This window comes from Dreissena polymorpha, chromosome 10 (assembly GCF_020536995.1).
Source record: "Dreissena polymorpha isolate Duluth1 chromosome 10, UMN_Dpol_1.0, whole genome shotgun sequence".
Classification (NCBI taxonomy): domain Eukaryota; kingdom Metazoa; phylum Mollusca; class Bivalvia; order Myida; family Dreissenidae; genus Dreissena; species Dreissena polymorpha.
This window is the reverse complement of record NC_068364.1, coordinates 68,216,587-68,232,917: the sequence shown is the minus strand read 5'-3', so window position 1 is coordinate 68,232,917 and position 16,331 is coordinate 68,216,587. Positions and strand designations below refer to the sequence as shown.

The 16,331-nt window shown below is 35.3% G+C and overlaps 1 protein-coding gene and 1 long non-coding RNA gene across 6 annotated transcripts in view; both read left to right on the top strand.

Annotated features, from left to right (window-relative positions):
* The window catches only part of LOC127847597 (uncharacterized), a 188,530-nt gene that overhangs the window by 146,496 nt on the left and 25,703 nt on the right, over positions 1–16,331 (top strand). For 2 of the 5 annotated variants that reach the window (XM_052379615.1, XM_052379613.1), the window contains exons 2-4: positions 5,585–5,669; positions 8,173–8,237; positions 11,078–11,244. In XM_052379615.1, coding sequence (XP_052235575.1) covers positions 5,616–5,669; positions 8,173–8,237; positions 11,078–11,244 — 286 coding nt within the window. In that variant the 5' untranslated portion in view covers positions 5,585–5,615. Of the gene's footprint in view, positions 1–1,493; positions 1,658–5,584; positions 5,670–8,172; positions 8,238–11,077; positions 11,245–16,331 lie in introns of those variants that run through there. The other 3 variants (XM_052379616.1, XM_052379614.1, XM_052379617.1) reach the window with 3 other exon arrangements.
* Positions 12,306–15,628, top strand: LOC127847614 (uncharacterized). Its single transcript, XR_008034075.1, has 4 exons — positions 12,306–13,167; positions 13,574–13,639; positions 15,081–15,153; positions 15,565–15,628. It is a non-coding gene; the product is annotated as an uncharacterized LOC127847614 (long non-coding RNA).

Sequence of the window (16,331 nt, the reverse complement as noted above, 5' to 3'; positions counted from 1 at the left end):
AATATATGAAAAATATGAAACATCGTATGAACATGCGCACCTACATTTTTTTGTATTGTTTAGACATAATCTGAGTCATGGCTCTTTATTGCGATACAAATATATGTTTTCAATTTGTGTCGCACGTTGCTAAAATGTTGTTGGAAGAAGGCTCAATCTATAACAAGAAAGAAACGTTACCAATAGCACGTGAACTTTAGCATCGATATATTTTCGGAGAAAACTGGGCATAATGCATGTGCGTAAAGTGTCGTCCCAGATTAGTCTGTGCAGTCCGCAAAGGCTAATCAGGGACGATACTTTCCGTCTAAATTGGATTTTTGCTAAGAACATGCATTATGCCCAGTTTTCTCAGAACAAGATACATATTTTCGTACGCAAGTTTTCGACATCACATTAGGCATCGCCTTTTAGCTCTTTTAGCAAATAAAAAGAGAAAACTTGTATTGGGTCTGACTCCTAACAGTTATTACTCTTGTGGATGAATCTATTCAAACTTAGTAAAAAGCACGTGAACCAGCCCACCTAAGATTTTTTTGTAAATTTTCGATTTTAGTGGTGTTTTGGGACAAGAGTGTGATGCTGTGGGGTGCTGGTGGGTGGGTGGTGGTGGGGTGGGGGTGAATATCAGTGTCTTACGGACAATTTTATTGTTTATATCTTATATTTAGAATGATAACTCCTTATTATCGCATAAGCCATGCTAAATTTTAAATTTAAGCATATATAAGTATATATGTCAATAACAATATGATATTTAAAAACTATAAATATAATACTCAATTTGTGCTCTATCCGATTACATTGCTAATCGCAATCAATGTAGCACGTGAAGACTTTTCAGCTTTTGAAATCGTGCGATAAGATTTGCTGTCGATTCGGGCGAAGATCTAAATCTTTTATTGATGATTTTTTTTTCAGAACCTGTATATACACTATACATAATTGTTTTGCGTCATATTTCACGTAGTAACCTTATTTCATGTAGTGTCTATGGGACAGTTTATTGTCCCGAAAATTAAATGTGTTTGATATATGGTGTCACTTTATATATTAAGTGTTTTCATTTGCTGTCTGTACCTCCCTCCACCCTCAGAAAACACCTCCCGCATGTTTTGAAATATCCGTTCCAAGCCGGCGATCCTGGTTGGATTAACATTTTAAAGCGAGCTTCACAAAATTACATGCATGTAACAAGAGCCAAAGTAACACACAGCGTTAAAATAGTTAAATTTATTTAATGTGAGGACTTAAGTCCATGTACGACTTTCTCAATTTACTGGAGTGTGATCTCTACCTGGCGTAGAACTATTTCAAAATGCTTAATTGCAATATGATTTTTTATGATTATCATTAAATTGTATTGCATAATTTGTATGATTTGAAGTAGATTAGATCGCTGTATGCATATTATTTATATAAATATCCAAATTAGCTAGCCTTTTTTAGAACTACTTACATGGCGTTTACCGGAAGTCATTTTTCGTGTCTTTCCGGATGTTGTTAGGCTCCAAATGGTTCCAAATTTAACTGTCAATTGAATGCACACATGAACATGTGAATAAATGGTGCCACTGGAACGAATTGTCAATGCAATCTGAGGTTGCTGTATGAATGTATTAATACGATAGCTTCCTTTGAATGCAATATAGTTTGGGTTGGTATTAATCAATCATTGATTTTACCCAATTGTTTTACAACTTGACAAGTCTGAACATGATGATTGATTTTGTTTGTGTTTTGAAATCATCTGTTTTTGTTTATCACGAAAAATCACGACCATACTGAATTTAATGCCTTGTTACAACATACATAATCAGGGGTTTGATTTCTCTGTTTACCAGCGTTTTTTTTGCTAATGTAATTAACAAAGTGGTCAAATCTAAGATTCGTGTTTATCTTTGGAGTTTTTCAGTTATCACCAAAGCTTTGGCATAACAGCCTAGAATTTTTTTTTATTTTTATTTTTGTGTTAGATTATTTCAGTTATAGTGCTTCTTCTACAGAATACACTATTTATAACCATTTAAGGCACAAACATTTTCATCGGTACCCTTCAAGCCTAAAAATCAAACTCCACGTTGTACATGCAATAAAATCAGGGGTTTTTATTAGAAAAAGGGGAAGACGCTGGACGCTGGGTAAAAGGGGAAAATAGAGCGCGAAAGAGACATATTTGGAAAAAAAAAAAAAAATAATGGTTTATTTCAATGTCTATAACAGTTACTAATCTACAGAGGCATGTCACTGTCACTATTATTGTGAGTTTCAAGTCTCGTAGAGGGATTGTCCCCAAATACAGCACCAGTTGTGACATAGCAGGGTTCGACATTAATTTTTTTTACAGCAAGACCATCGGACCAGCTCCTCTTAAAATGTTCGAGCCCGAATCTGATGTCTACTAGACCATAAATGACATAGCAAATAAACATAAAAATTGTGTTGTGTAACTGTTTAATCAGGTTTTATCAGAAAATAATTAGTGAACACAAGAAAGTTATTTTGATGCACATAGTAAAAGATAAAATATAACTATTTAACAACATAAATTGTAAGTTGTAATTTCACTGTTTATCACCAGTTAAACAAATGATGTCTGTACAGCAGTTGACATTTATTAAATGTTATCAAATTCTGGCCTCCTTGACCGCTGTGCTCACTGCTACCACAGCTCCAAGGCCCTTTTCCATCATAATCTGTGTCAGTTTTACTGTCGGATTTTTCTTTATTAACCTATTTGTCGGACGAAAATCCAATCTTGAACAAAGCCATTTTTTAAATTACATTCTCTAGTCTGCTACGCCAAAATGTTTACATTGACGATACCGATTTTCGATAGAAGTCGTAAAACATGATGTAAAGTTCTTTGACACTGCAGAAAATCATTAACTCTTTCAGTGCTGGAACTGAATTTTGAAGGTTTTTGCAAACAGTTTGGATCCAGATGAGACGCCACAAAACGTGGCGTCTCATCTGAATCCAAACTGTTTGCTATTCTGATAGTATTCTTTGAAATTTTTTTGAAGAAAATGCTAATTTTAGAAATTCAGCAGACAACATTTTAGCAGACTACAAATTTCCCATCATGCAAAGGGTTAATATTCATGACAACTTTACCAATGGAAACAAGCTATTTCTGCGGGAAGCTCTCCTTCGCATCTAAAAATAGCGATGAATCATGTGAATGCTCCGCGTTTATTTATATATACGCTAGTTTGTTCTGATTTAAATAATGGATACAATAGTTATTTTACACATTAAGAGAAAAAGGTTTTCGGTTAGTTATAGTTATATGAATCAGTATGTACAACCAGTCGGACAAGCTAGCCCACAGTTTTACTAGCCCGACCACCGATCTTACTAGACAATGTCTGTCGGACGTGCCTTAGTGTCGAACCCTGCATAGGAAATGTTTTGGCCACTACTGGATCCAAATAGCTCGCAATATTTACACATAAAACCATGTTTAGTTTAACTGTGATATAGCCATGGGTATCAGGATTCGTATTCTTGAGAATTGAAACGACTATCTCGTTTTGGTTGTGTTTCGTCTTGCTTGGAAAAGAAAGTTGCGGGGGTAAATCTAATTATGGGAAATGTTTTCAACTGTTTTTCTGTACTGGGGCCAGGGGACGATGTCAATTTTGATATTTCAGTATCATTATTAATGGGTAGACGATCTAGATCTGCTACAGTTTTGGAAGGGGAAAGTGCGACAGCTGCCGATTGTTTACTTTCCCTTTCACAATGTTCGATGTCGATAACCTCCGAATCCTGCAGGGTTTCAACGGTTTTTGATGAATCATTCTTTGAAAATGCGTCGATGGGTTTTGTATTTGCAGAGTCTGAACGTTTTATTTTTTTCGTGTATGAACGCCAATTGTGAGACATTTTTTTCTGTTTTCACATCTTGGCTCTTTTATAACCCGGATGAAAATTCGACAGGTTTCCGGTAATTAATTGACGAAATACCCTACTCGCGCAAGACCGTAATCCAGTGAAATAGTCAGGTGATTATTGCGGTCAGTTGCCAGGATAAAATTTCCATGACATATTTATTTAATTGCTATATTTAGAATCACTGGGGTTCCCAGTTTTGTGTGTTCGTCGGGAGAGAGAGAGAGAGCGAGATCGTGGTACAAATTGGATAAGTGTCGACTCACCCAAAGGAAAAAATATCTTTGATGGGAAAATATTATATTTGGGTTAAAAATGATATTCTTAGAGGGGAAATTGTATTTTGAGGTAAAAGCATTCTGGTAGGGGAAGAAGCCGAATATCGGCGTCACTTTCTTAGTAAAAAAAAACCTGCAAAGAAGCTTTCTTGCTGGGGTTTGCCCTGCAAGTTAGCATGGCAGGAGCAAGCTACACAAAAAGACTGGCAACTGTGACAATATTATTTAATTTTTCTCATGGAACATATTAATGCTCCCTAAAATTTTTTGGGTAGGATATAGTTGCCAGTTTGAAGTTCCTTACTTCCTTCCTTCCTTCTGTCACACCTTTGTTACAGTTTCTCATAGCGCCTTCAATATTTAACCGATCTCTTACATATTTGGCATGTAGGAACCTTGCATGGACCTCTACCTTTTGATGAGGTTTGAGGTCACTGGGGTCAAGGTCACCGAGGCTTATATTAGATTTTTTTAAGGTGGTTATTGCCCTTCTGTAAGTAATATGACAATCTAAAGAATTTGATGTTTCTGTGATAGATCACAGGAACTTATTGTCCCAAGTTAATGAAAACATGCAGTATCCTTCATGGTGGGCATACCTAAATATGTCATATTGTTCCACTCCAGTGAGTTTTCAAGGACTTATGGCCCTTGAGTAATAATTTTAGTTTCCACACATTTAACACATAGATTGACAAAGCGCATCATCGGGGAGCATCCATCAGTTTCACTGATATTCTTGTTTGTAACAAGCAATGGCATTGGTTGTCATTTCACAATATTCCAATGAAAACAGGTCTTTACAAATTTGTTTGTTATTTCTTGGCTGGTTCCTTAACAACTAGCTTCATTCTGAAGAAAATTAAGTTTATATTAATTACAAACACGCTTGCCAAATCCATACATGCCAGAATTGTTCAGGTCCAAATCAGGACATTCCATAAAAAATGTTGGGACATTTGACCAAAAAGCAAAACACCTAAAACCAACAATCATGCTACCTTAACTGTAGTCAGTTATCAGTAGAATAAAGTTTTTCCTGCTGTATTTTTAATATTTATGGAAATTAAAGAAGCTATTTAGGAATTAAGAACATGTTTACTAAAATTATCCTTGATAACCCTGTGATTGGTTTATTTCTGTGTTTATCCTGTACGGTTACAATGCATTTAAACTGATGTTTATTTATTTTACCCTGCATCCTTTAAATGCTATTACCATGGCTTTGAACATTGAAATGATATAATTTTCATTATATGTGTGAATTTTTTTTTATTGTCATGTGTACTGAACTATTAAGGCTTGCAAAATAGACACTGAAGGGATATTATGAATAATTCTAAAATACAGGCGTTTTTTCTTTGCAATATTTAAACCAACATAAGTGTATATAATTGACTTATGTTTAGGTTGCAGAAAGCTGTGAATAAAAAAAAGAGAATGTTTGCCAAACCTGCCTCAAAGAAAATGTCAACACCTGTGAATAAGCAAAAGGTTTGTGCTACAGATATGCTTAGCTTATTGTTAGTTATTGTTAGTGGAGCCATTATTGAATTGGTTTTAGCTAAACTTCTCACTCTTAATTTGGTCATCAAAATTGCCAAGTTAAATTTCGCATGCTACAAATCCAAAGCTCTGTTTATAAAGCAGGCACATGTATAATACATACAGTATTCCATGGAAAATATCAAACATATCTTCAGGATCTTCATTTAAGGTCACTGACCAAGGCCAATAACTCTGATCTGCTATTTGGCAGCATTATGGACATTTTTTAGCTCGACTATTAAATATGAAAGATATATAGTGGAGCTATCCTACTCACCCCAGCGTCGGCGTTCCGTTCCGTGCCGTTAGCGTGCAAATGTTTAAGTTTTCGTACTACCCCAATTATTTTCATTGTCCCTTGACATCTTGCTTTCATATTTTGCATACTTGTTTACCAACATGATCCCAACCTATAAACAAGAGCAGACAACTCTATCAAGCATTTTGTCATAATTATGGCCCCTTTTCCACTTATAATATGCAGCAAATGTTATTTTAGTATTCGTACTACCCCATTTATTTTCATTGTCATATTGCTTTCATATCTTGCATACCAACATCACCCCAACCTATAAACAAGAGAAGACAACTCTATCAAGCATTTTGTTTTAATTATTGCCCCTTTTATACTTAGAATATTCATATTATTGATAAATCTATGTTAAAGTTTGCGTACTACCCCAAATATTTCCTATATCCTTTGACATATTGCTTTTATATGTTGCATACTTGTTTACTAACATGACCCCAACCTATAAACAAAAGCAGACCACTGTATCCAGCATTTTGACATAATTATGGCCCCTTTTACACTTAGATAATTGAACACTTTACTTAAATTGCCATAACTTCTTTATTTATGATCACATTTTATGATTACTTTGACAAAACAACACTTACCTGAATACCACCATGGATTCCACCCAAACAATACCCCACGCCCCTACCCAGAATCCCATCCCCCCCATCCCCCCCCATCCCCCCAACCTCCCCCCCCCCCCCAATTTTGTTTTTAAAACATCATCTTATAAATTACCACACCCCTACCCCCCCCCCAATTTTTATTATTTTTTTTAAACATCATGTAATAAATAACCACACCCCAAATTATACCCCCCTCTCCCCCCCCCCCCCTACCCCCCCCCCCCAAATTTTTATTTTTGAAAGATCGTCTAATAAATTATTGAAATTGAACAATTTCCCCATGATTGCTTACGTTATACTGTCAAGCACTCGAATAGTCGAGCGCGCTGCCCTCTGACAGCTCTGGTTTATGCCTCTGGTAGGGTGGCATATAGCAGTTGAACTGTCCGTCAGTCAGTATGTCAGTATGTGTGTATGTCAGTCCGTCCGTCCGTCTGCAAAAAAAACTTGAATGTTGGTCATAACTTTTGCATTATTGAAGATAGAAACATGATATTTGGCATGCGTGTGAACCTCATGAAGCTGTACATTTTGAGTGGTGAAAGTTGAAGGTCAAGGTCATCCTTCAAGGTCAAATGTCAAATATATGGCATCTGTTTGTCCGAAAACTTTAACATTTGCCATAACTTTTTCAATATTGAAGATAGCAACTTGATATTTGACATGCATGTGCATCTCACGGAGCTGCACATTTTGACTGGTGAAAGGTGAAGGTCATCCTTCAAGGTCAAATGTCTAATATATGGCGTCTGTCCATCCGTCCAAAAACTTAAACATTGGCCATAACTTTTTCACCATTGAAGATAGCAACTTGATATTTGGCATGCATGTGTATCTCATTGAGTTGAACATTTTGAGTGGTGAAAGGTCAAGGTCATCCATCAAGGTCAAATGTCAAATATATGGCGTCTGTCCGTCCGAAAACTTTAACATTGGCCATAACTTTTTATGCCCCCAGTAGGGTGGCATATAGCAGTTGAACTGTCTGTCAGTCAGTATGTCAGTCTGTCCGTCAGAAAAAAAACCAAAACATTAGCCATAACTTTCTCAATATTCAAGATAGCAATTTGATATTTGGCATGCATGTGCATCTCATGAAGCTGCACATTTTGAGTGGTGGAAGTTCAAGGTCAAGGTCATCCTTCAAGGTCAAAGGTAAAAAAATATATAATTCAAAGTGGCGTTCTTATGAAGCTGCACATTTTGAGTGGTGGTAGTTCAGGGTCAAGGTCATCCTTCAAGGTCAAAAAATATATTTATTTTTTTGTCAAAGGGGCGCAATAGGGGGCATTGTGTTTCTGACGAACACATCTCTTGCTATTTTAAAATTTAGGGTAGTACATGTATAAGTTTATTGTGCAAGTTATAATACTTCTTTATCTACAATGAATGGGCACTTGAAACTAAGCACATTTCCTGTAAATGATTAAATGGTGTTTAACGGTTTAGAGCTGTCTCAGTTAACACATATTTAAGTTTGATAAACAACTTGTTATTAAAATGAACCGTTCTTTGTAATTTTCAGGTTTCAGCAAAACCAAAAGCTGTAAGTGTGAAATCTGGGGTAAAAACAACACAGCATGGAAAGAGGTACTATATTATATATCAGTGATTTTTTGCCCAAAACTAGTGCTTTTGACAGGCTTTTTCCTAGTGGAAACAAGTAATATTTCATCTCAAAAATCTGACTAAATTTCCCTAAAAAGATGCCAAACCTTTTTAATAATCTCAATATTTGTTTTATTGAGTTAAATAATATGCAAAAATGTAAGTCGGTAGCCTTTTTTACCAGGTATTTAAAATTGTAAAAAAAGTTTAAAATGCGCTAATTGTTCCCTACCGGTTTCACCGGAGGGGACCTATGGTTTGCGCTCTGTGCGTCTGTGAGTCTGTCTCTACATGTATGTCTGTCACACTTTTCTGGATCCTGCGAAAACTTTAAAAGTTCTTCATATTTTTTCATAAAACTTAAAAAATGGATAGATGGCAATATTGACATCATGCAGGTCATTTCATTTTGTTCCTATGTCAAAAATTGTGGTTGCTATGGCAACAAATATACTGGAAATACTGCTGAAAATGGTGGTTTTCTGGATCCTGAGATAACTTTAAAAGTTCTTCATATTTTTTCATGAAACTTTTCATGGCAACAAATTAAAAAAAATCTGACAATGGTGGAATTTCTGACAATGGCGGAGCTGGTAGGGGACATATATTGCTTGGCAATAGTCTTGTTAACAACAATTTTTAGCTCAGCTGTTTTTGGAGAAAACCCGAGGTATTGTCATAGCCAGCTCGCCCTCCGCCGTAGGCTTCATGCTAAAACTTAATATTGGCTCTAAAATCAAAGTGCTTCCTCTTACAACTTTGAAACTTCATATGTAGATGCACCTTGATGAGTTCTACACACCACACCCATTTTTGGGTCACTAGGTCAAAGGTCAAGGTCACTGTGACCTCTAATATGTAACTTTAACATAGGCTTTAAAGTCAAAGTGCTTCCACCTACAACTTTGAAACTTCATATGCAGAGGCACCTTGATGTGTTCTACACTCCACACCCATTTTTGGGTCACTACGTCAAAGGTCAAGGTCACTGTGACCTCTAATATAAAACTTTAACATAGGCTCTAAAATCAAAGTGCTTCCACCTACAACTTTGAAACTTCATATGTAGATGCACCTTAATGAGTTCTACACGCCACACCCATATTTGGGTCATTAGGTCAAAGGTCAAGGTCACTGTGACCTCTAATATAAAACTTTAACATAGGCTCTAAAATCAAAGTGCTTCCACCTACAACTTTGAAACTTCATATGTAGATGCACCTTTATGAGTTCTACACTCCACACCCATTTTTGGGTCTCTAGGTCAAAGGTCAAGGTCACTGTGACCTCTAATATAAAACTTTAACATAGGCTCTTAAATCAAAGTGCTTCCACCTACAACTTTGAAACTTCATATGAAGATGCACCTTGATGAGTTCTACACGCCACACCCATTTTTGGGTCACTAGGTCAAAGGTCAAGGTCACTGTGACCTCTAATATAAAACTATAACATATGCTCTTAATTCAAAGTGCTTCCACCTACAACTTTGAAACTTCATATGTAGATGCACCTTGATGAGTTTTACAGGCCACACCCATTTTTTGGTCACTAGGTCAAAGGTCAAGGTCACTGTGACCTCTAATATAAAACTTTAACATAGGCTCTAAAATCAAAGTGCTTCGACCTGCAACTTTGAAACTTCATATGTAGATGCACCTTGATGAGTTCTACACGCCACACCCATTTTTGGGTCACTAGGTCAAAGGTCATGGTCACTTTGACCTCTAGTATAAAACTTTAACATAGGCTCTAAAATCAAAGTGCTTCGACCTGCAACTTTGAAACTTCATATGTAGATGCACCTTGATGAGTTCTACACGCCACACCCATTTTTGGGTCACTAGGTCAAAGGTCAAGGTCACTGTGACCTCTAATATAAAACTTTAACATAGGCTCTAAAATCAAAGTGCTTCGACCTGCAACTTTGAAACTTCATATGTAGATGCACCTTGATGAGTTCTACACGCCACACCCATTTTTGGGTCACTAGGTCAAAGGTCAAGGTCACTGTGACCTCTAGTATAAAACTTTAACATAGGCTCTAAAATCAAAGTGCTTCGACCTGCAACTTTGAAACTTCATATGTAGATGCACCTTGATGAGTTCTACACGCCACACCCATTTTTGGGTCACTAGGTCAAAGGTCAAGGTCACTGTGACCTCTAAAAAAAATAATTCGGACAAGCTTTTGCAGCAGAGCGTGGCACCCGTTATGCGGTGCTCTTGTTTAATACTGTTATTTGTAATAATATTAATGGTGTTTCATATTCCCCAATTTCATGGTTTATCGCGCGTTTTTCCCAAAAGGAACATGCTGTAAAATATAAAGCAAATATAACGCAAACAAATTCACTGTATCTTCAATAATGTACATGTATTGGATCAGCATACTGTCTTAAACTTAAAAACCAGAGCAGAGCTGGACTACATATCAGGGGATCTAGTATTCAATGCTTGGCCTTGTCGCATTAATTTACTGTGATATTATTTGTTACGTACTCTGTGAAAAGGGGGTTAAATGCATGTGCGTTATGTGTCATCCAAGATTAGCTTCAACTAGATCTAATCTAAGGAGAGACTTTCTTTAAATGATAAATATCATAACAGTGGAAAGGCTTATTAGGACAACACTTTCTTCCTAGACTGTATTTTCCCAAAGCATATACTTCCTTTTCACAAAAAATATGATAAAAGGGGATAGTGTTTTCCCAGAATAACCTAAGTGGACGGCACAGGCTAATCTGGGATGACTATGCACATGCATTTAACCCTGTTATCCCAGAGGGAGGCTCAGTTCCCCGACATCTATGACATTTCAGATCCAAGTCTGACAGCACTAAGAACGGGAAGGCTTTCAAGCCTGCGCAGCGGCCAGACGCAGGCTACTCCTTGTACTCGACAGACTCAGAGGACCAGGTGACACTGGCCTTTAATGAGATGGAGACATGCGAGAAAATACTCACCCATCTCAAAAGTAAACAGAAAGGTAGCTTTGAATAAAACATCTGTGAATGTTTGTGTTTCAAATATGTATTCAACAGTTTTATTTTTATGATCATACATATTATGTTCTCAAAGTAAACTGAAAGGTATCATTGTCTTTTTATACATGACTTGTGACCTGCAAGAAAATACTAACCCATATTAAAAAAACCCACAAAAAGGTTGAATTAAAAAGATAATAAAGCGTGTTTGATTGTGTTTGAGTAAGTGTTCAATCATAGATGCCTTCAAAGTTACAATGAGCAGTAAGGTAGTGTTTTCTTTTCATGCATGACATTTGATCATAGGATTAGTTAAGAATTTATACATCATTCTAAAGCAAATTGTCTATATGAAAAATTTCTTTAGTGATTTGTTCATGGCTATCTCTGCTTTTGAATGTGATTCTCAATGCACTCAGATGGAGCCGGTCAGTTGTAAAAAAAAACAATAACAAAAGTTTGCTTCATCATTATGCCCCTGGAGGCCGTTTTATCAACATATCTTAGCGTGATCTTACGTAAGATTCGTAGGATTTTGACGTACGCTTATCGTAAGTACTGCGAACCGTTTTATCAAAGAAATCGCAGCTAAGATGTCGTAAGATTTGTGCTGAAAGCTACGACTGGGTAAGACCACTCTTAGCGTTCGTAAATTGTACTAAACATGGCCGCCGCACGTGCTTTAGACGATGGTTAACCAAGAGAGATGAGACCACTCTTAGCGTTCTTATTATGGCGGCCATAGGAGCGTTAGACGTCGCACGACCGAGAGAAAGGAGGCTGTTTCGACAAAGAAAGGGGTTCAGTGATCTTAGAGACGCTGAAATATTGAGTCGCTATCGATTAGATCGACAATCCATTTATCGGCTTGTCGATTTGTTAAGGGACGATCTACAAAAACCGACGAGAAGATCGAAGTCCATACCTGTCCTAACGCAGGTTTGCATCCAATTGTTCTCAATCCATCATATTCAATTGAGATTACTTTCATGTGATAGCGTTTTATAAATTCGGTTTATAAATCGCTACGTCCAAGGGGCATAATTAGGGTCGCCATGACAAGAGAGAATAAACTTTTTTTCATTTGTATGATAATGGATTGTCTAGCCGTTAAAAGGATAAGTATTTCTTTTCATTTGCTCGATTTTCATAAAACCAAATGTTCTATCGTTTCTTTTAAAGTACGACAGTTTCATTGCCATTATAGCTTAAATTTTAAAGGTTGAAATAGTAGTCGGACATTACATATTTCGGACGTTGCTAAACATGTTTGTTTTCGACACAGTTTAATGATTTTTGTTCAGATAAAGTTTTAAAGTTGTTGTACTTGTAATGATTCACGGTAGTATGTCTGGAATATCTTCTCTGATGATTAGAAGTCTTAAACTTATCATACATGAGCATTACCAATGTTCTGTCAAAATAAGATATAGGAATTTACAAAATACATGAACACGAATATGTTCAGCTGAGCAACTTCAATCCCACAATGATGTCTGGTTAGCACAGTGGTTGATTCACATTTTCACGTAGCCAAGGTGGTCTATATTGACCACACCACAATTGAATATATTTCAATAAAAAATAATAATCTGGAATTGGTTGTCAGACATGCACTTTATTATAAAACAACTATGTCCCTGTGTGATGTACTGTTATATGCTCAATAATCACAGACAATTGAAATACCCATCAGTGTAAAAATTAGTACCAAATTTGCAAGGATGTTAAGTTTAAATAATGCTTGCTTACTTTTCATCATTCCCATTTGTCTGATTTACTTATATTTGTTTTGTGTGATTGTATTAAATGATCATATTTGAAACAAACTCTTGTGCATTATTTTGGTAGGTGCTTGTGAGTCTAAGGTACTTGGCGAAAGGTGATTTTCTGTCTGAGGTTGCTGACCTTCATGGAATTAGCAGGTAATTTTTCGCATAAGATAGTAGATACACTATAAGGAAGGAATGTATTGTGAATTAATACATAATAATACATAATAATTACAATTTAAAAGTATATCAATTTATGTTTTATTATATAATAATGTTCCTTTTGAAACTGATGTTCCACTTTAAACATGACAAACAACAGGTTATGAATTAATGTGTTCTGTAAAAAGATCTACATAAAACTCATCATGTGGATTCCTGAATAGTGTTACAGTTCTATGTACATCATTGTTGATCTTTTAATGGAATAAGACATGTTTTTAATGTCATTTAACTAAAACATTAATAACCTTATTTTGGGCATCATAAAACATTAATAGTTTGTTCTTAAAGTATGAGCAGCTATAGTCAAATTATTGTGCAATGAATTGTTTTTCAGGTCCAGTGCATGCAATATTATTGCAGCCTTTGTTGATGCTGTTAATTTAAGAATTGATAATGTAAAGTAAGCATGTTTGTTTTAAATTCATATTAAAACTTATTAATGAGTTAATATTTATTGAAAACTTTCAAAGAACTGGTTTTAATATTAAATTACTGTTGAGCAATTTATATTTGATTTAGTATTTAATTGATTTAACTACTTCTGACTTACTACTTATTTGTAATTCCCTCATTTCCTGGGCCTAAACCAGTACTTGGTGACTTTAGGGGAGAACGTTCCCACAATTGGGATCGAATCTGTGACCTCCCGGTCGCTAGATGGATATGTTGTCTACCTAGCAACTGGGAGGTCACGGGTTCATTCCCCAGTGTGGGAGCGTTCATTAGATCTACGTCAAAGACACCAAGTATTTGATTAGGCACAGGAAACGGACTCGAGAGCGTTTCAAATAAGTACATGTTAGTACTTTCTATGCAATTGACTTTAAATAAATAGGTTTAAACTCATTGATTTAACTTTTTACTTATGTTTTGTTCATAATATATCTAACACTTTATTATGTGTACAATCAATTTCCAAAAACCTATTATTTTGATAAATTTATTTAATTAAAACTGGCAACATGGTGGTCATTGAGAATTCTCAACACAATATTTTACCTGTAATATGTATGATTAAACATTCTTAGTGTTTAAAAATGTTATTTGTAACACATGCTTTTGTTTTGTTGCCAAATGTGTATTTCTCATTTTTTTTACAGTTTAACAAGAAACTGTTAATTATAACATAGTGTAATTTTTTACAGGTTTCCAACTGGAATTGCACTTGCTTCTGTCAAACAAGGATTTTTTCAAAAATGTGGCATTCCAAATACAATTGGTGCAATTGATGGAACACTCATTCCAATAATTGCCCCAGCAGCAAATGAAGCCATTTATGTGTGTCGTAAAGGCTTCCATGCCATAAATGTCCAAGCAGTTGTGGACAACAAGGCCAGGTACATTAAACTATAAATATTCTGTATTCATTTTTGTTAAGAATGTAGCACAACTGGTTTCATGTATTACGGCAGTTGTAATCATTGTCCGAAGCATATCTCAAAAACTTAAATAGGTTTTATCTTGAAACTTCATAGCAAGGTAGATATAACAGGGTGCAGGATCAACAGGTTTCACAGGGATTAACACAAATACTTAAACAAATCTTAAGTGCAGAAAAGACAGTTTTGCTTGCAGTTAGTGCTGATATCTTCATATTTAAGAATACATTCTTAACAGTCAAGATGCATTACATACAATAACTAGGCATTGTAGCAAAGTGAATTGTGTGTCACTCTTGCCCAATGTTATTTTAATGACCCTCTATCACACTGTACAATGTCAGTCAGAAGCTGCATAACTAATAGTGAATGTGTTACATGTGAATTACATTGATTCCCTCAATCATATACCGCAATTAATTGAATTACATTTTAACATCTTAAAGTATAGGTTATTTGCAGGTTCATTGACATTGTGTCGAAATGGCCTGGGTCTACGCATGATGCCTCTGCCTTTGACAGCTGTGGGTTGAAGGTATGAACATATATATATATATATCTAGTATGTGCTTTCATGGAAATAGTATATGCATACACTTTAAAGAACTAAAGGCTAGGAAAAACTGAAATGCTACTGGAATTATGATGCAATTTTTCTTTTTTAATGAATGAACTTTAATTAAAAAAATATATTGTGTTTTAATTTTAATTTTCATTACTTGAATAACATGATCATGGCTTTCAAAAACAGAGTAGTTTGAACTATATTACTTTATATCTGTAAAAACTGTATCAACACATAACATATGTATATCTTTGTTGAATTTACAATTGATATTAATAAAGTATTGCGTTAAGCTTATGAGCATCCTTCAGATACATGCATTAACCACTTTAGCGATGATTGTTCAAACGTTAACCTGGATTATTTTAAAAATTGTATTAGACCTTTCTGGAAGAACACCACCAAGGGCACTTGCTGGGCGACTCGGGCTATCCCTTGAAAAAATATCTGTTGACGCCATTACTTAGACCTACAACAGATGCAGAGTTACGATACAACTATGCCCAGTCAAGTGGGCGGATGGTGGTGGAGAGGGCTTTTGGAGTTCTCAAGAGTAGATTTAGGTATGTATATATACTGCATGTATGTTAATTTAGTTCCAAAAACATTCAGTTAATCAACATATGACACCAATAAAGCACAATGAATCTTCCCACAGAATATATTTTATTGACAAATCCTTTCTGTCTGTCTGTACATCTTTTGATAAAACCCTAAACTGTGACTGCTGTATGCTGAAAATATGCCGTTGATCTTTTAAAATGAATAGCAGTTGTACAAAATGTTAAATCAAATGTGTTATTTTTTCATTTGTTAAGCACATATAAAATTTTGCGATATAACAATGCTCTTGAAATGACTGATTGATGTGTTTGTGTACATGTATCTTAATGTGACATGTTGGGAATCAGTGAAGGAGACACATGTAGTAAAAAAACATTTGATAAAGATTTAAAAGTTGCTTACATATACATGTCCAGATGTTGATAGAAATGGATGTCGTAAATTAGTAAATTTTTTGTTTTATTTATTCATTGTTTTACCCATTTAAGTGTTACATTTCATTAATATCTCAAGATGTATATCAACAAAATTTTATTCATTACGAACATTAGTATAATAATTAATTGGACATTGTAATTGAATCT